The sequence below is a fragment of the Galendromus occidentalis genome, unplaced genomic scaffold, assembly GCF_000255335.2.
Source record: "Galendromus occidentalis unplaced genomic scaffold, Mocc_1.1 scf7180000077183, whole genome shotgun sequence".
NCBI classification, from domain to species: domain Eukaryota; kingdom Metazoa; phylum Arthropoda; class Arachnida; order Mesostigmata; family Phytoseiidae; genus Galendromus; species Galendromus occidentalis.
Window position 1 is genome coordinate 530,356 of NW_003805171.1, and position 20,660 is coordinate 551,015.

Below are 20,660 nucleotides of genomic sequence, written 5' to 3' on the forward strand. Positions count from 1 at the left end.
GGACGAATATCAAAGTATTCGAGGAGGATAGCGTAAACGAGGGCCACGGGTACCAGATGCTCGGTCGCAAGGCTCAAACCTATTGCGGAACCATACTAGCCTGATTGAAGCTCGTTGAGAAAACTACCATAATATTCTAAGGCAATCTTCACCCGACAGGGACAAGAACGTAAAGAAAGCAAATCGTATGGGAGAAGTAACAGTGAATGTACTCACGAGGGCGCAGCTGGCCTCGGTCGGCCCGGAATGGCTGGTGGGGGTGTGGGCCGGTTGCCTGGGTTCGGCGGGGGCCTTGTCTGTGCCGGGGGAAGGACTCGCCGATTCCCTCCCGGGGATGTAGGCGCATCCGTCGGCTGCAAAAGATCATCCCTTACTTTCGACGCCCGCTCTTCTTCTATCGTGCGGAGTCGTCCCGAATACGTTCTTTGACGAAGGGTAAATGCAGCTCATATATTAGATACATACATCTAGGTTAGAGACTGGAACCTGGTCAAACGTCAAGAGAATCGGCTTACCTGGCTCGCTGGCAACCAGTCCTGCTTCACCGGTGGAGGTGTCGGCTGATAAACAGTCGCCATGGACACATCGCCTGAAATGAGTAAATGTTCCAAGTGATCCGCGGGTGAGATTCGCGCAGTCGAAGCGACTTCGAGCATGAAATTCATATAGCGATTTCAGCGCCGAGCGTTGCGGTTCCATCGAGTTCCCCACAGGAAGAGCAGTCATCTTCGCCCGAGGCAGCCGGTAGAGACGGCGTCGCCGAAAACCGCGGTCAGCAGGACCCAGGCGAGAAATCTCGGGTTTCCCCTATCCCTCCAGGGGAAAACTACTTGGAGTCATTGCGTCAACATTTACGGAATTCTCGCAGAGAGCCCGAAGAGCTATCCGACACGTAGCATTCCCTCGAAACGGTCCGCGACTCGGTCTGGACAAACGTCATATATTTGGAGCTGCTCCGGAATCTCCGTCAGCGGGCCTGTGTGCTCGGCAGTAATTGAGGATCGGCGAAAGTTTGGTTTCAATTTCAACCGTGCAGAGCCTTCTACGACCCCATTGACACAGTTTAGAGGAGGAAAGACTCTGAAAACGCTCCACTGAGGAGTCTCAGACAGCCTCTGGACACCGAGTAGTAGGCCGGCGCAGCAATCTCCGGCCAGACTTGCCTAAAGAACTCTCCCGAGTCTCGGAAGAGCGAAGCTTGCGTCAAGGTCGGCGGACTAAGTACCCGGAGTGAGGATCTAATATTTTCGGCGAACGAATATCGTGGGAGGGACGAAAAATTCTGAATGGCAGCTGTATGAAGAATCCGAAGACCTTGAAAATCCCCACAGGGACAACAGAAGCACTTCGACTTCGATTGCCGACCGCACAGAGTTCAGAGAGCTGGAGTTCCCTTGGGACTTGATCGAATGCTGTCAGATTGGAGGATAGGAGCCATCGGGAGACGTTCGAGGGACAGATGTCTTCCGCTTCAGCGTCCCTCCTCTCGATCCACCGAAAATCGTTCGCCCGCTTCTTTCCGCTTGATCGAAATTCATATAATGGTTTTCTACCGCTTGTTGCTGCTCTCTCCACTCACGTCCTCCGGGTATGGACGAGCCAAGCTCTGGCTCTGGGGTGACTAGCAAGAAGTCTACTGAGGGGTTTGCCCCTGGATTAAATCGAACTGTTGCTCCTTATGACTGACTCCGGACGAAGACGCCCGCTACTCCACCCAGTGACCTCCGAGCGGGTAGAAGCTTCCTGATGAAGTGTCTTCCTTGATCGCGCCTTCATCTCATAAACTCAACTGGATTCGTGCGCGCAGGTCCCCGTGAGACGGAGAGGTCTCCTATCGATGCTCAACGGAGTTCTCAGACGCGCATTCATCTCCGAAGATCAAGCCTCGCTTCCCGGCTCTAGGGAGCTCCCTTAGGAAGAAGGAAGCATTTTCCCCGACAAGCGCTAGCTCGATTGATCGAACGACATACCGATAATCTGGAGTGCCTCCTTGCATGCGTGGTACATGCGGAGCATCTCCTCCCTCCTCTGGGCTTCCTCCGGAGACTCCTCCATCATTTGCGACTGGTCTCCGCTCGCATACAGAGCCGCAAGGAGCTCCCCATAGATGAAATCCTTGGTGTTGTTGATGGTGAGGTGCATAATGGTCTTCGGGACCAGATCGCGGAAGGTCTTCGTGATGATCTTCATGTAGGAATCGACCAGATTCCTGATCGTCTCCACCTGAAAGATTAATCGTTCGTATACGCGAGCCAGCCCACGAGAATGAAGCGCTCGGCCGCACTTATTATCAGAACATCGTCCGGCCCTGCGACCTGTCGGCGAAACTCTTCGACGTTATCTACTTTTGCAGCTGGTATCCATGGTCAGCTGCCGCGATCGCTTCGCTCGGGGGACGATTCCGCTATCGACAGCACGGAGCGCGTCGTTACTTGACTGACTATGGACCCGGCCGGAAAGTTTCCGGGAGACGAGTGAAAAGTTCTGTCGACTCTCAGCTATCGACGACAAATCACAGCCGTGCTCCGGTCCCCTCACCAGAGGGAGGTCTTACTCCGAGCTCGGAGAATGCGTCACAAAAAATAGTTGTGGCTGCGGCGACAGCGAAATCGAGACACAGTTCCGCTCCGAGCAGACGAACCCCGGAGCGAGCATCGTGGACGAATTTCTGGATCAGCCCCCTCATCGTTTGGAAGATTTCGGGATTGTGGTGCACCGCAGACGCGCACAGGAACTCTCTTCCTTCTTTTCCCTTCAGCCAATCAATCAATGCAGAAGATTTTCGGGAGGGAAGCTCTTGCAATAAGCGAAATAGCTGTGTTCGGAGACTGTCGGAGGGAAAATTCCAAGAATTCGATCCCACCGTTGTTGCTGCGCGTCGTGGGGAGAAGTCGATCCTAATTCGAGGGGAGCGGGCGTGTCTGAGGGCCCTCCTCTATCGGAGCGACGGCGCGGACGCTAAAACGTGATCTTACCTGTCTCTCGAGTTGGGGATCCATGGATCCCGATCCGCCTTCGCTCTCCTGAGCTCCCTCTTCGCCCACTTCCGAGCTCTGTCTCTCTGGATAGACTCCCGCTCGAAGGAACGACGCCTACAAAGAGGGAATCGATTCGGAGTCAATAGAGATAAGCCGACGTCGAGCAATGAGGCTCCGCTCCGCCTTCCGCTACCCGTTGAATGCTGACAGACTTCGTCGACATCTCACCTTCCAAGAGTCCACATCCTCCTGATTCTCGCAAGACAGCTCCAGCTGTTTGCAGTCCTTGTACACGTTCCTCCAGGGTAAGCCGAACGATAGTTAGAGAATTCATGGCACGCAAACGACAAAAATGAAAGCCAAAAAGCGGGGGCCGATTTTTCCCATGATCCGAGAGAGAGAGGTCCAGAGGGCGAATTCGATGTTTGCACGTAGTCGATTGAGAATTAGAAATCAACGTGGGACCACGCATCGAGCGAAAGAATACGTGGAATTCGGACCGAGTTCGAAATTAGAATGGTTGGACGTGGGGCCGGTGAACAAACGCGGAGATCGTCGAACGAAGTCAGAGGGACACCGTTAGGATGCGGGAACGAGGTCACGTGGTCGGGTTGCAGTCGGGAAGTGAGGGACAGTGGGAGTGGACACACAGAAACGAAGATTTATGGTGAGTTTTGTTACAGGGCGAGTTCGTAGATCCGTTGTAAGTCGAGGAGCGGCATTGAAAAAGAGAGAAGGAAATATGACATGTAGGTGGCTTTGCGATGAATAAAATATTCCACGTGTTACATACGAGAAACAATTAGTCGACATCTCCATTGACAGCCCAGGAAAAGGGGGGTCCTTCGATAAACCCTCCCCGCTTACAATTACACTCGAGCGGAGTAATGCTCAGAAAGACAAGACATGAGTACGACACAGGATGGTCGAGGTCGATTTCCCATCTCAGCAGCGTGGAATTTCTATTATCTCAAATTGAACTCTCTCTATTATCTCATTTCCATGAACGATTGATAGATAATTTGGAAGTGGCGACAATGCCTGGATCCCCAGAAGGATCGACCCTCGGATAAGAAAAACGCTCAGGGGCGAACGATACAGCGACAATTGGTTAGTTCGAAGGCGACAGCTCTCTAAGCGTTAGTTCCATGTTAAACTCAACTTGCGTGATACATACACGTGGCTGCGGAGTAAGTAACAATGCTTTTTTAGTCACAGGCGGCAATTGATCTGAGAATGATTATGTGACACCGAGATCATCTTGGTCAATGATACAATAGGAGACGGTCAAGAATCAACGTCTCCAAACTGAACACGAGGCACGTGGATTCGACATCGGTTCGCCGCCGCAATACGCTTCTTTTCGATTCACGTTCATATATGAGAGCATTATTCCGCAGGAAACGAGATTGACAAAGCTTACGCGTAAAAAGCTGTTCACATCGAACACACCCCATGCTAACGTTTCTTCCACTGACCCGATACCCTTTCGATTTCCCAGCCCCGAGTGCCTACCTACGACTAGCAATATGGGTCGAATCTGGCTTCGGCCGACAATACCAACCTCTGATCTGGGTTGAAGAGGGCAAACGTATTCTTCTTGCTCATGAAGCCCGCTTCGATGTCCTTGATCTTCAGACCATCGAGGGACAGCATGTATTTCTTCTCCTTCTCCTCCTCGTCCTTGAACCAGGATAGGGACTCCGACGTCAGCACGAACCAGTAATCCCGGGAGCCTCCCTTCATGATGCCCAGGTTGTGGATGCACATGTACCCCTTGCGGATCACCTGTGAATCACACGAAGGGAGAACGGCATTAGAATTCGGAATGGATCCGGGACTCCATGCAGAGATCACCGAGGAATCGGTCCGATCTCCCAGTTAGTAAGCCGAGTATAGATATTTTTGGGCGCGAAGCAGACAGCTTTTCCCAAGGACGACATCACGTTGGGACCAAGTTGTTAGTTTATTGTAGAGAATCCACACATCTCCTCCCGATTCCACATCGAAGCGATTCCTAAATTTCCTCATCCAAACCATGGAACACTCCGCCACGTTCGTTGAATCGTTCGGTAGAAAAATCCATTCGAGCGGAAGGCGACGAGGCGGGTTCGAGAGGGTTTCCGCAGGAGTACTGCATAATTTTGCTAAGCGAAAATCAGAGTATAGGAATACGGAGCAGTGCGCGGACAGAGAGGAAAAACGGAAGTGTTTCTCTCTTGAGGCTCTCCGAGGACGTTTTTTCCGTTCATAATAATCGGCGAGGAACAGCCGTGCAGCAAATGACGGTGGCGACGGAGTTTCCGCTCGAAGGAACCTCGACCTCGGAAAGCTTCCACCATCGGTTGTGACCTATTTGGAGGTCTTCGAGCAGGGCCAGAATGAAACCACCGAGTTCAATGGCGTACAAATAAAACTGATCGGCCCGGTAAAACAAATGCTGTCCATGCCCATACTTTTTGGAGCGAAATGAACATCGATGCCGACGGGGTTCATAACTCGTTCCGTGTCTCTCTAACGCGCGTTTCTCCCGCACGACGGGGACGTGAGCGCCGAGGACAAACGATGGAGGACGACGAGGTAGCGGCGGAGGATGCTCGGAGCAGTCGCTCCTGCGACAAATGGAATCGGTGGCTGCGAAATAAGACGATCCGGCACGAGGGGACAAGGAACAAAAAACTCTTTTCATGTCGAGGATCGCTATCGGAGAGAAGGTTTTCCCGATGCCCGGAGGCTGCCGAAAAGATCGCAGAATTCACTCAGATCCTCCTATCCGAGGTGTCCCGATACGCCGTCTCCGAGCGGCGCAGAAATAATGGATCAAGCTAAGATCGGACAGCTTCGTGGTGAGAGGCTTCAATCCATTCCATGTCGTCTGCTGCTCCGGCACACAACATTGAAAAGGAAGCCGCGGGCCTGATTGATAAATTATAATAGATTCGGTGAGACGAGCTTTTTTCTCGAGAATCTGGCCAAGTCCGCGACCGCCGTCTTTGTCGCCGTATTCGAGCCGGAGCGACATCTGAAGCTCCCGAGGGTAGCAAGTCAGTTCGACACCATGGAGCCGAGGAATGAATGTTCTTCATCCAGGAATAATGGTAAATATCCCTAGCCAGAGCCGCCCACGTTTGCCTGTTGTACGACGGAACAAAGCAAAAAGCGTCGGAAAACAATTCTCGGGGGGCTCGTTGGTGGAGAAGCGGAATCTCGCGCCGTCGAGAATTCCGGGACGCGATGCCTTCCCTCACCGTCCATCTGCCGTCGCTGCGGCATGGCATCAGGACGTAGGAGCCTCTGGGGAGACACCCGTCAAGCTTGTGTTTAGCTTCCAGCATGGATGCTGAATCATATATATTCCGCAAGAAGCTCTGCCTGGTACCGGCCGAGATGTTTAGCCTCCAAGGCCGAAGCCTTCCCCTACAGCTGTCAGTCAGCCAACCTGACGTTCGGTGGTCGGCGCGAGTGTCCACGCCCTGTTGATAGTGGTCAGGGGGGGGAAAACACAGGACACGAACGTGTGGATCGTATTGTTGTTCTCATTCACTCGTTTGCCTTATCGCAGCAGTCCGGGGAGGGTCCGCCGAGTTCCTGTTCCGGGCCGAGATTCTCACCGATTCGCGGTGTGAGACCCTACACAGCGGCGCGCTCTCCATCGACCATGAATAAGAGCTCACTTCGGATACGGCTGTCCGGGGGTTCCGATCCGAGATTCACAGGATTTTCCTTCGCAATGAACACAGCCAGGTGGAAGGACTCGGGAATGTTCCTCGAGTCACTCCCACCGGCGCACGAGATGCATGGGGACCTTCGAAACATCGTTTGTTCGCGGCGTATTCCGCTGTGGTAAGGAATAGACGCCCGAGAGTAAACGAACAAATCGACTCTCTGGAACCTTACGATCAAATTGCGCGCCGCCCATCCATAGGGCAATCGCTCCCGACAGAGGCATTGGGACTACGGAAGCGCCGCATGAGAATGCTGGCTCTGCGCGGTCCGAATTCCTGATGGATTTCCCTTCGCAATGCCTCTCCCGATCCTCGAGCGGAAATCTCGGCCGATGGATAAATCCTCAGGAAGAACTCCTCTCAGAGTCCACCGATGAGCAGCAGCGTACTCGATTCTAAAGTGCATTGTTCGGAAAAGAAACTGTGCAACCGTTCGACCCACAATATTTCTCCGAAGGCCGCCTCCTCGGCGTAAGAGTCAGAGGAGCTCGGATGCGTCGGCATCGTCAGAGTGCTCAACGAGAGAAAAGAAAGGAAAACGAAGAGTGGTACACGAGTTCTTCTGACATACACAACAAAATGATCTGTAAGGATACTCAATGCTTCTTCGATGATTGAATTACAACAAATGCTTCAATGAAGAAAGATTCATACCATATTTTTCACCTGAAACAATGTGTGCCAAGTTGTGCTTAAAATCGATCAGGAATGTTTTGTGTTGGATAGTTCTGGTTCTTGGCGAGTAGGCCATCCGATGATTTACGAGCCGATACACGAATTGGACCCGTGATTCCAAGAATGGCTCGATGAATACTAATGTCTAATGTCTAACTTCCCCTTCCGCTCAGATTCATTTCTTCTTCCATTCATTCGTACCGGCGCTCGAAAACTCCCGCGACTCCGACTAGGTCTGTTCGAGTCTCTCACTCAGTACTGAACAGACGAGCTGGCTCATCGGAGCATTCCCCGCTGCTGCACTTCGGTATTTAATTATCTTCACGGAGGAGAGGGAAATTCGGATTGCGTCTGCTTTGAATCTGATTTGACGTCTTGCTCTGTCGCGGAGTCTTGGCAATTACGTTTCGAGGAAGTTCCTTGCTCGTCCGTGACAATCTCGATAAGCGGCGTCGCTTTTCAACGTTCCTCCCCGCACCGTTCCACTTGGAGCAGTTCGTCGATCGTACGAGAGCAGATCCAGAGGGCGAATCATAATAATTGGGAATATGACTTCCCTGGACGAAGCGAACGAGAATAAGTATGACTGACTGAGCGAGGTAGACGCGATGTTACCTCCTTCGTTGTGATGCCTGGCTTCGCAAGGCTCAGCCGCGACTTGAGACGAGTTCTCTTTCAACGTGTGCAGTAATTAAGACTCAAAGCATCTCAGTGACTCTTCCCGACTCCTTCCGCTTCCATTCTACACAGCTGCGTACACACACACAGCTTGTTATCGGCTCCGAAGCCTCATGTTACCGAAGCAATTGAGGCCTGAGTCTTAAACGCTCCGGCTGGATTTTTTCACGACCGATCGAGGCTCGGAGACCGCGAACTCGTTGAGATATCTGATGACGACCATAACACGTTCTCCCATGGCAACGGGGCCGTCTGAAAGCTTGCGATAACAACGAAACAGAGATCTTCACTCACCTGGTTGCCGAGTTTCCTTGTGCCCTTGTTCTGGGTGGACGAATCGGCCGACTGCTGAGCGCTGCAAGGAAGAGGGAAAGAGAACGAATCGATTAATTACCATCGAACCGAGGGTTTCCATGAGCCGAAATATTTGGAAATCTAGGTTGTTCTCTGAACCGGCCAATCTGTCCATGACGTCCGTCGTTTCCCGTGATCAACGTCGCGCGTTTCACTCCGACCATGCATCGATCTCAGTGGCACTTCCTGTTCTCTATTCTCCGCCTCGAAACCATCGTCGACGTCGTGTCGCCGGCGACGCAGTGCTCGTCGTCGTCGCGACCGACTTCTCTGTCTTTATGCAAATGACAGCGATTAACAGAGTCGGCGTGGGAGGATCCCGCCTGCTCTTGCTCCCCGAAATCATCAAGCCATATTACCCAGATCGCTTGGTCCACTTCCACACTTTACGCTGATGCCCCGGAACCGCGAAGCGACTCGCTACCTTGCTTGCTGATCTCCCGCGAACTGGGCCGCGGCCGATTCATGAGCAACAGTCGAGTAGCGCTCTCCGACGACCGAGAAGCTCCGCCGGAGCTCCCCGCGACACTTTCCAAGGAACGCCCCGTCGTTCCCAGTCCGCTGAGAGGTTTACAGCCATGAGCAAGGTCGCGAGTTTTTGGCACACATCCCATGGAGGAACGATGCGGACGGCACTGTATCAACACTCTGGTCATATAAACAGGACGAGCGGCGGCAACAGGAGTTGGCGAAGTATCCGAACACTTAACCGATTCTGGCGGAATATCCGGGCAGCGGTGATCACCCATCGAAGAGTTCTCCCGTTTTCGAACACCGCAAGAATATGGAGCTGTAGCGGTCCGCAGCGTTCGCGACGCAAGGCAGTCCGAACACTTCTAGAGGCTGTGACCGTTCCGGGGGCGAATGATGGTATCTCGTCGAGATCGAGGCAATGCCGAGAACGGTAACGACGAGATTTCGCTATCGACGGGAGTCAGACCACGTTCTCCTCGGCTCCGGGAGAGGGAGAAAACGTGTCACTCCAATGCGTCCGACAATAAGTTGGCCTTGCAGGATTCCGCACCTCCTGGAGGGCTGCGCGAGATGCTGCTGCTCCTCGTCAAAGTCGATCCGTCTCTATTCCGAATCCTTGTCCCGTAGTTTCCGAGCGGGATGAGCTTTCCGGAAGCCAAAGCCCGCACTCGAGTCGCACAACATAATGGGGGGGACTACGCCGTCCTCATTCGTTCTTTCCAGAAAAGAAAAACTCTCTGTGCGCAGGAAGATAGCGAGCGTTTTTGGAAGGGTTCGAGAACGCCCTGATGTAGTTCTCCAGCGCGATCCCGCATCCGGCACGAAGGTTCGCGTCGTAACCGGCCGAGGTCTCAGAGGAGTCGTCTAGTTCACTCGGAAAGCAAGTGGAGAATCGGCATCTGATGCCATCATCGCAGTACACGTAGACAAGGCGTGCTCTTCTCTCGGTCGTAAACCCCCCTCCCCCACTTAAAGGTTGATTGTACTTGATTCCCTCGAGCACGGTCGGCCGTGAGAGATCTCATGGTTCGTTTGCTTGTGAGTCCGCGGACAACATGATAGTTAGGTATCAGCGATACTTTTGAGAAGCGTTGATGAGAGGATGTACCTTATAATTCTGCTCGTTTATCGCACGTACCTGGCATCCACTCTGTAGATAGTTCAATATTCAAGTCATCGAGAGAGTGGAGTGTTCATAGACAGTCACCAGGAGGTTTTGAGAAGCGGGATTGGTGGTGACACACACGGGATGACCGGAACATAATATATGGAAGATTGAATAGAGCCTTAGCTTACATCGACGAGACGATGCGAATCGTTTAACAGGCCGAATGACACACCAGGACAGTGGCGCAAAGTAGCCCATCGAGAGGAACAGTTCCCATAAAGAGCAGTCCATTGCGATCAGAGAATTCGGGGAACAGCAACGTACACGCAATTTGCCCTGCTCTCGATAACATCTCTCGAATTCACTCAGCTTTCGCATTCGTCCATACCCAACGTCATTCTCACCGAAGCCAAAAAACCAACTCTTCCACACCTCAACAGAGCAAACGACCAAGCAAGAGGGAGAAATCAAGCGATTGTCCCTTATGGGACACACTGTTAGTACCGTCAAGTTTCCACGCTGAATTCACGGCCGCATGCAGATTGCCCATAGGTCAGAGGGGAGGACGATGATTTTGGAAGAAACTACACGAAATCGAACGCTGCCCACGTAATCCTGTGTTTACTAACAGCTCTTCCCTTCTCAGAGAACGCGGGACGAGCTCCCTGTGAGTTCCGTGGGCGGAAGTCACGGTATCAGATCCGTGTCATTTTCTCGTCGACTAGCGACATGATCGGGAGCAAGAACAACACAGAGGGGGGGGGATACCCCACATTTACGCAAACATTCCGACCAAGGCAGGCAGCAGATCAGGCAAGCAGCCAAACACACACAGCGAGGGAAAGGGCCCTCCCGCTGCTGCTGCTACTGCTGCTGAGAGCGTTTCGAAGGACATCGAGAACTTGGGGCTCGTTGAGGCCACCGCTTGAATCGAACTCGTTGGATCAAGTGCCACGATTTGCCCGGCGGGTGCTGCTCACTGTTGACGGTGCGTTCGCGCGCTCGTTCGACGCTTACCATGTCCACCATTGTTACAAGCATTGGGTCTTCTGAGGCCCGAGCTGGCTCGTCGGGCGATACGTTCAACTTGACGTTCAGAGGTTGTGAGAAAGGACCGAAGGAGGGTGAGGGAGACACAAGCATCATATCCCTCACCACGAAGACAGTCACACCCAACTGCTAAATTGCCACCAACGCCAGCTGCCCCGCGAAAGTTAACACCTCAAATCTGATTGAGATCAACGCAAAGATCATCATTTTCCGTCCCGTGGACGTCTCGTGGCAGCGCTGACGAAACACCGAAAAGGCGGGTGAACCCGCAGCGTCCGTCGGGGATCTCACTGTTCTACTGACGGAGAACTCGGCAATCCTCCGCAGGAATCAATTTTGCATTCGGATCCCTTGGCATACAACATACAGCCTGTCCCGCAGGGCTTCTAGGAAAGGAGAAGTGCCTCCGGGCCCATTCCACGTGCAAAGTCCGACGAGCATCGGCTCTCTGATTGAGAAAACATTCCTCACCCGATACCTCTCTCGCATCTCGTCGGACATATATCCGAAGCATGAATGGTCGGCCACCCCTCATACCAACACATCTAGCAATCGGTTCGAGCCGATAAGCCGGCAGACATGAAGAAGCACTTTCGAACGATTCTTCGACTAGTGCGAGGAGGAACTTCCGCATTCTTCCACGAGGCGCGCTTCGTCTCTCAGCTCGTCGACTAGAGACTCTGACAGTCAATCGGGTTCGACAGCTCGCACTGCAGGCGCTGCTGGTCCCTCATTCAAGTCAACTCTCGACCGTATCCGGTCGTATTCCTTCAAGGAATTCCAATAAACCGTCCACGAGTCCGAGCGGGTAGAATTCCACGAGGGATCGGAGGAACGCCTGAGCCCCAGAGTTTGGACAGAATGTATCCGGGCTGTTGATTGATTGTGTACCAGTCTGGATCGCACGGCATTAAGCAATGAAATCACTCAGATGTCGAACGAAATCTACGTTTTCTGCGGCAAACGACATCTGAATCGACTTTTCATGGGAGGACGACTGTCCCGATGCCCGTGGTTGTCAGATGAAGAGCAGACCCACCCAGGAATCTCCCGCGTCCTCACGTTTTCTCGTGCCACGCGAGATACATGACCCGATGTCAGAGTCGAAACAGATAGTAAATCTGTCCACCTCGTAGGAGAAATCCCTGCTAGCCTCATTGGCACATCATTTAGCACATCGAGCAGCATTCGCTAAGCCAAACGGCGAGCATTACGTTACGGAGTCTGGCTCCCAGTATTGCATGTATGAGCAGATCGAGAAATTTCAATATGCGGGTCGCTCAACCGCAACCAATGAATTTCCTTTCGGTGGACAGCGGTGCAGAAACTGGAGGGCAGAGCACCGGACTAAGAAGATTTGCAATTAAGGGAAGACTGCAACGATCCTCATCAACTGCTACACGGTACAGAATTTTCCGCGACCATGATCATCTCAGCAAAGTAAGTATACAGGAGAGACCTAATCGCGCTCACACGCTTCGTTGGTAGCTTATGAGCTCCTCGTCTATCATCGATAAGCGTATCATGAAATAGCGGAGAGGATCCCTCGCGGAAAGGAACTTGTGATTTCGTTCCTGATTATGACAAAGAGTTCAGTCGACATCGAGCAGTTAGACGATCCGTGAGAACAGGTGCAAAAAACAACACGCATCGAATCAGAATTTCGCTAGGCATGAAAATTTTCAAATCTCATCGAGAGAATTTTGGCGGACGAAACAATAATCGCCTCAAACAAACGAGAGGAGCAGAAGAAATAATAGAATACATGAGGATGAAACATCGTCCTCGAGAGCCATAACTGAGAGTTTTCATTCGGGAAGCGGGACACTCACTTGGTGAAGCCGATGAAATCTTCGTGATTGGTGTTCATGTATGCCAGTTGTATTTCGACCAGCAAGGAAATCGTGTGCTTCGTGTGCTGCTCCCGCTCGCGTATGTGAGCTGCAATAATCGATGCTGTTGAGTTTTCGAGCTTTCCTCGAGGGTTTCAGCTCGGATCCTTCGAACTCCTCTCCCCCGGAAGGCCCCTGATACAAGTCTGACTACGTGGGACAGGAAAAAACACGGGAGCGGCATAATGTTCCGCAGCGTGATTTTTCAGATCGACGAATGGAATCTTTCGGCTGTTGCCTCCGAAGGCAGTAATAAGGCTTCTCTGGGCGACCATCAGCATTGAGCGACGTAATTGCATTGGTAATTGGGCCGACAGATGTGCCGTCTTATTGAGGACCAAAGTATTCCTCGCAGAAGGAGCAGCTCTGCTCCAGGATATTTTTCCTCAAAATGACTCGGGGACTCTCCGGGCCTTCGGCGACAGAATACCATGAAACTATACCTCGTCTCTGGTTTGAATGTCGCGGCATAACAGATACTTTTGAGAAGAAAAAACAGAATGATCCCCCAGCCTTGCGGGCGCGAGAGAATTATGTCTGAGAGAAAGTGGGAAAGACGGCAAAAACGAGGATAGAGAGAGGTAAAAACCATCTGGAGCATTTTTAACCAAGCCATAGCCTGGGGGGTATCGAGAAGAGCATAAGCACCGAATGGCTCATTTCTCTGTTCTGAGAGGTTTAGTGTCAGAGGTATCTTCCCGGAGTTCAACGAATGCTGAGGTTCTGACGATACCCTAGAATCGATCGAATCTCTTGTTTGAGTACTGCGAGTCGCAGAGGAACAGCGCGAAAGGCGTTCAGATGAGGCCATGCGAATTGAATGAAGCGCCCGGGAGCTGCATAGATGCCCCTCGGACAACTTTCCGCAGGGCTCTCACCCGAGAGGGAGTCGTTCGAGAAGCTCACGACCGCAAACGGTTAATTGGAGTGCGAACTCAGATACTCACAGGTAACTATCCTTTCGACTTCCTCTCGGAGTCGCGGGTAGCGGTTCATTCTCTCCGCACATCGTCGCACCACATTGCCCAACTCCTGCAGAGAGATCGCGGAGTTTTTGATCGTTTGTAGTTGAGCGCATTTGTGGCTCCCGCCGCAGCCGTGATCGTCATCTATGCACACGGTCGATCGCAGACAGGAGACCGACTGGACTCTGATCTTACCTGAACGACGAGATCAACGCATTTCAGGCTTGGCTCCTTCAGCTTCGCAATCTGCCTTTTCACTATAGCCTCGAAGGCCATGTCAGGCGTGAAAAGACCGACACGAATGCCGTGGATGTTCCGGATGGCAAAAGCGATCTCCTTGCGTAGCTCCTTCTCGTCAAACTCCATCTGCAGAAAACCGGATTCGAGAATCAATTGAATGTCGCGACCGAGTATTCCTCGATCCCCCATGCCCTAAAGAGTGGACAGCGCTCTCTCGCTCGACGGTATTTCTTCCACGAGAGGATTCAAACTCCGGAGTCGATGCTCTCTCCGATCCGCATTTCAGGGTCCAAGCGACCCTGAGAAATTATGGTCCAGTCGCGCGACTCCAGGGAACTCTGTCCCAGAATACTGCCTCCAAGAATCGATAACCTTGTAACGGTAGAAATTTCGTTCGACAGCTGAGAGGGAGAAGCCGTCTCGCCGGCCCCCAGAATGTTTCACGTTCCCGTCGTCGTCATCTTAATAGAAAAATCTGATTCAGCCGTCGTCCTTTCGTTCGCCCGCCTTCGCTACCGACTGAGTTCAGGTGCTCCCACCCGTCGGCTCATTGTTGTAGTCTCGGTAGCACTAAAACGGAGAGCCATTATTCTGCGCAGCTTCTTTTCATGCACCTCCTCCGTCAGACTCGATGCGGTGAGCGGCACGATCAGACATTCCGTTTACGCAAACCAAGTTTGACACTGAACCTCTGGAATTCCATTACGACCCGATGACATTCACGGCTTGACTGCGCTCCTCGAGTCTTTTGGCATGAGCTCGTAACCCGGGGCCCATGATCGTTGCGTAGGAGGCCCCGACCGCGAGAGGCCGGATTCCTCTCAAGGTTGGGAAAATGCCTCTTACAAGACTCCCATCCGAATTTGAGCCGATGATAAGCCTGAATAGGCTGATCAACAGCCGAATCCTCCGCGACTCGTCCGTATTCCCGTCGGTTTTTTCGCTGGAACCCTCCCGGAACTTTAAGTGAAAAGCGTGTTATACACAAAAGTTCTATCAGGATCGGTCGCAAGCCGTTGCCAGGGACGCATAGTTTCCCGTGATAATCGAATCGACGATTCGCATGGGATCGAATGCTCTTCCGAACTAGAGAGCATTCGATGAGGTTCTTGTGTCGGAAATGGCTGCGGATGCCAGGCTGAGAAGTAATGCCACCGAACGCGATTCCTGACCAAATTGGTTGCCGACCGTTCGCAGATCGAGAACGAAAAGCCCCGAAGAACCCATGGGTCGTAGGCGCTGGAGACGGAAACGAAGGTCTCGAAGTTTTATACGATATCAAGCAATGCTTCTGAGCGAGTGAGGCTGCGGTCTCATTCAGATCTGCCGCAGCCGTGCTCCTGGTCCCGACACGGCAATCCGATGCTGGTAAATAATGACGAGCGAGACGGAATCCTCTCCATGAACCTGTCTCAGTTCGTTGACCGCTCCCAGATAGGTTCAGTCAGCCGATCGCGAAATCGTCATGCCGGGGACCATTCGTTCCTTCTCACACTGATGCTTCGTTTCGTCCATTCTATCGAAATCCGCACCAGATAATCGATGTCAAGTCTTCATATGTACAACCAGAACTACAATATGTGTCGGACGCGTCCGGGGAGCAAGCGATCCCTGCGGAGGGACTCCGAGCAAACAGCATGTTTTCATTTCCTTGTACCGCATTACCACCATTCAGGCAAACGGGTCGGTGCGCAACAATCATTCTTCCCAAGAGAGGAAAAGCAGTTGGACGAAGGTATGCAATCGCCCCGATAAGTCACTGGGTATACCTCCCATGAGGGAAAATATTCCGCTCAGAGGATAGGATCGATGGAGAAGGACTTTTTCTCGAGAACGGAGGAGAAAGCCTCATCATAAATAGGCAGGAGAAAGTCTGTCTTTCACTGAGTCCACCGTTCGGAACAGGAATTACGATATCTCACCTTAACAATTTCAAAAGGAAATCTTTCGTGAAATAAGCGGTTAATTCGGGCTCCTCCGCTCAATTCGCTTGTGTTGATTGCAGCTGACCTACTGCCTTCGATATTGCGTTCGAAGTCCGTTTGCAGTTGTTGGATCATCTGCAGCATGGCCTTCGTCTTTCTCGATGGATCATCAGGGCGGAAGTGTTTGTATTCCTCCACCTGTTGGAAGTCCAACTCATGAGTACGACATTCCCTCGACGTACCAGCTCCCGTCGCTGGATTCTCAGGTCGAGTTCCAACGAACGATTCGATCGAAAACGAACCTCTTTCTCCAGGGTGAGAAGTTGTTTTTGCAATTTGTCACGAAGAGACGGGAGACTGTCCCGTATGTGGTTGGTCAACTGCTGATTCAAGACACGCTGCAAGAAGGGAGTGCCCAATCTATCGGCCATGTGCCTGTAAAAGAACGGAAGGATGGTTCTCTTACGAGCTTTCGGACTTTTCGTATCTCCGCATTTTTGTATGCCGATCGAGCCCAGCCGACCGCCCCAGCGCTCCGACGGAACGTCTCTCGAAGGTAAACTCGTATGGAAATACTTTACCTGTATGAAGGGTGAGAAAGGAAGAATTTCCGTTCGGAATCTAACGCCACTTTGATATCTTTCTTGCCTTCAATGTCCTGCAATTGAGCACGCTCTCGATTATTTCTATGTGGTCGGGAAGCTACGATCCGGTGGGGAATTCAAAGATGACGCCTGGGATTCTCATGGGAGGGAAGACAGTGAGCAGGTCGCCTGTACTCACTCTTTGGCTTCTGTTCACGACTCCGACGTAACCACGTCGAAGCGGAAGTAGTTTGTTTTCTAGGATATCACGGGCATCAGTTCCATCGTCCATGAGATCAAGCTTCGTGATCACACCAATGGTGCGGATACCTTAAGAAAGAAATCGAGTCATTCGAGCCGGCGATGACTTCGAACTTTTCATACCCCCTCCACGAAAACGATTCTCGGCTCGTCTTCTCGCCTGAGAACCGACATCGACTCCTGTTTCCCGCTCTCGGAACCATCGCGAGCCCTTGGAGTGGGTGCACGAGGGGAAATTCTTTCCAACGGCTTCCTTCTGATCCTAAGCCCCATCTCGGCTCGATGCCGGAGATCTTTACTGTCAGGTACCATAATTTGAGCAACGGAAGAGAATGTGAGGGCAGAAGCGCTCCGATGGGTGCTTCCGCAGAAGTCGATCCACGAGAATCGTAAGCCCGAATGGGTCAAGCACGTTTTCGGCGCAGCGTAGGTCAACGTCTTCGATCGCGGAGCAGAGCAGAGCCGAGCCAGAGGAATGTAATCGTATTCAGTTCTCAGAGTCGCGATTCCGGGTCATTTCCGCCGCAATGCGGCCGCTTCGATGCGATAGGCATGCCGATCCAGCGAGCGAATATGTTTGTAAATCATCATTAGCATGATGATGAACTCGAGTCCAAACCGTTCCGATTATTCGCTCAGCGAGGCCTGGGGGGCTCCAATTCTCGACGAGCTCTGAAGCCCGCGATCGGGTGAAACTAGGAAGCGTGAAATCTAGAGAGCTCTTGGAGATCGTCAATCAGACTCTTCAATCTCGAGGAGCTCCTTGGACATTCCGAATCCGTGAATTTGACACGAGACACTCGTTCGAACCGGGGAAAGGTCGAGAAGGTCTGTTGAGGTTAGTGGCAGTTTCCAGCGGGGTTCCAGTTAGTGTGTGATGCAAGGATCGTTCGTCCGCTCGCTCCCACACGTTTCCAAACCTGATGGATCGACTGTTCGGGCCAGTTTCAGAGAGTCAGACGTCGCAATGTCGGATGTCGCAGCATGCACGGCCAGGACGATGACGCTCGGTCTGGAGATGTACTGCAGTACGACTTTTTCTATAATCGCGGGGAGATTGGGGTTCTGGCCCGCGGTTGCGATGTGCGTCAGTCCAGGGAGATCCACCAACGTCAAATTGACGACTGAAATCACCAAGGTCTACCTAAGTAAACGTAACTCGAATGAAACTCTTTCACCTACCGTCAGGATCCACTTCCTTGGCAATTTTTAAAGCGTCAGACGTAGCCAAGTCCTGCGTGGCGGAAGTGACGGCCAGAATGAGACAGCTTTCTTTTTTGATGAATTGGAAAAGCATTTCCCGAATCTGGTGCTCAATGTCGGCGGGCTGATCACCAACCGGCACCTTGGTAAGACCCGGCAAATCGATAAGGGTCAAGTTGAGGACTGTTCCGCAAACCCCAAGCAGCGACGAAGAGGATTAAGAGGTGATGGAGGATCGATGGACGATGGGACCAGTGGGAAGATGAGGAGAATATATACAAAGCTCTGTTAGTACTACATCAGTGTCGAGGATAATTATTTATCACGGTTGGGTGAATTCTAATTCTCAATATCCATACAGTGAGTCTTGATTTGGATTGATAAACGAGGGAGTACTCGAGCTCGGTCGAAGACCCCGGAATCAAGGGTGGAGAACACAAGAGTTGATTCAAAAGCATCGAAGAAATCAGGATTAATGAACTCCCGCATCGAAAATTCTCGGCGAAAATCCCGCGGAAAAAAAACTCAAGGATTCTTCAGCAAACGATTTCTTCTCATTAACAAAGGGGACCTAAAGCCTCGAAGCAAAGCTCACCCAAAGCTCGAGTGGATTAACTACGGAGTCTCGCGCCCGCCTACCTATCGGAAACCGAGCTTACCGTGTGGAGAATATACTCGTAGATTGATTGGAACGGGGGAAATATTTTTATTTGCCCCCGTGACCCTGTCGGTTTCGTCCTCGATTTCCTTGCGCACCTAAAATGGAACGGGCCGACAAGGTTTATTGCTGTTCTCTGCGATCATCCGAGGGACGTTCATCAAGAGATCGATCGATGAGCTCTCATGGAGAGTGACCTCGTACAGAGATTTTCTCACCTCGTCGAAGTTGACAAACTTCTTCCCGCGGCAGTGAAGGAATTCCGCATACTCGGTGGGGGAATGGATCAATTGGAGGACGAGAGGTCTGCGGGTGACGATGCCAGATCCTCGCGGGAGGAAATCCCTGTAAACGAGTCGGATGAGCATTGAACAGTTGGAGCAGACAAGGATAGCGAATAGAACGACGCTCTCACTGTTCCCCAATGAAGAGAGGGTTCTAGCTCGTGGAACTATTGCTGATAGGAACAGTTGAACAAGTTTTCAACCGGAGCTCGTTTGAAAACTCCACACAAGGCCACAGTCGCCTACGAGCGAGCCAAGGAACCAGTGACTCGATTTTGCGACGTTCGGTGTAATTTGAACTCTGGCGCCTGGTGGCACTTCGCCACGTCAACCCTAATTCGTCCGAATCACTCCCGAGGCCATGCAAGAATTAAAGGACTGGCGATTCGACCCCGATATTGAAATGCGAAGCGATTTCCGTAATCGAATATCTCCTCTAGGGAAGAGAAAGCGGAGCGCGTGTTCGCTCAGCATTTCGCACGCGCGTTCGCCAGTCGAATACACGCTGGATGAACAAGTAGCTCCCACCGAAGGAACGTCCGATTCAGGATACGGTAATTCCCAACGGAACTTCAGACTAGCTGACCCTACCGTGTATTACTCATGTGATCGCAGAGTGACTTACCTCCCGACGAAATTTTCCAGGACGGAGCTTTTTCCAGCAGATTGACCTCCTACCACAGCGATTTGTGGCAGATCCAAGGCCAGAGATACGCCCAGGCTGGCGAAGGCATCTTGCAGCCTATTGACGATAGGGATAAGACCCTCCATGCCTGAATTCCAGTTCGTCATGTTTGCCTGAGAGCTGGCACTTCTCGGCAAACGATTGAGTGTTCGGATTGGAAATGGCTCGCGATGGTCCGAGCCTGGGGCCAAGGGCAAATCTGCTCGCTCCGATTAGTTGCTGCTCTCTCCGCGGTGAGATGCTCGTGAGTGTCGTGGTTTACTTGTTGCCTGTAAAGTTCCGATGTCAGAGAAGTCGATTGGAATCTCCAAGGGAAAAGTCGGGGACGATTCCCTTCCGAGAGCCTCACTTGGAGTTGCGCAGAGAGCTGCGCGCGCACTTCGATCGAGATCGGCCAAGGGAGCGCCAACTTTGAAACGGTCAATGCGACTCCCGCGACCTGTTATCGATGCTGGTACGATACGGGGTTTGGACCGTACGCATTGTCAGAACAGCTGCCCTGTCTCTTCGCTAAGCTTCGGTTTGAGAGCGTCGGAAAGTTACCCTCTCTTCCGAGCGATTCGAGCTCCAGTCCGAATCGAATGAAGCTCGCTTCTCCGCGCGACCCCCGCCGTCAGACTCCACCCGCAGCTCGGTGGCTCTCGTTCGACCTCACTCACAGTCAGCGCATAGAACGCCGCGAACGGGTCGCACATGTGTTCGCCGACTCGATGACAGATGCTCAACAAGTCCATCAGAAGGTCGACTCGTGTCGAATACCCACTCGGACGAGGATCGAGGATTTCGGAATCGTCATAGGGAAACGGCTTCTACTTTTCCGGTTTGTATGAGCTTCGAGGCCAATCGGGATTTACAGCTCATCGATAAGGAATCCCTATTAGGATACGGCGATCGGAGTACTGCTTCGAGGCAGTCACGAGA

General features: G+C 52.1%; 1 protein-coding gene across 1 annotated transcript; it reads right to left on the reverse strand.

Annotated features, from left to right (window-relative positions):
- Positions 1-212: 212 nt before the first annotated feature.
- On the reverse strand, positions 213-19,963 carry shi (dynamin-1 shibire). The gene is made up of 18 exons (XM_029110962.1): positions 19,680-19,963; positions 18,989-19,115; positions 18,772-18,868; positions 18,092-18,295; positions 16,848-16,978; positions 16,646-16,722; positions 16,367-16,499; positions 16,062-16,262; positions 14,095-14,265; positions 13,882-13,966; positions 12,875-12,983; positions 8,351-8,411; positions 4,543-4,766; positions 3,207-3,276; positions 2,976-3,092; positions 1,971-2,223; positions 516-589; positions 213-386 (listed from the first exon to the last, which is right to left on the reverse strand). Exons 1-18 carry the CDS (start codon positions 19,844-19,846, stop codon positions 213-215), a joined length of 2,475 nt encoding a protein of 824 aa, XP_028966795.1. The 5' UTR covers positions 19,847-19,963.
- Positions 19,964-20,660: the final 697 nt, after the last annotated feature.

What these genes read in the sequence shown, in the direction of transcription:
- shi (XM_029110962.1), bottom strand. Translation starts at nt 19,846, where the DNA reads ATGACGAACTGGAATTCAGGCATGGAGGGTCTTATCCCTATCGTCAAT. An exon ending in AGTTTGTCAACTTCGACGAG is followed by an intron (nt 18,869 to 18,988) that starts GTGAGAAAATCT and finishes GTTCCATTTTAG; the next exon opens with GTGCGCAAGGAAATCGAGGA. An exon ending in TTCTCACCCTGGAGAAAGAG is followed by an intron (nt 16,263 to 16,366) that starts GTTCGTTTTCGA and finishes GACTTCCAACAG; the next exon opens with GTGGAGGAATACAAACACTT.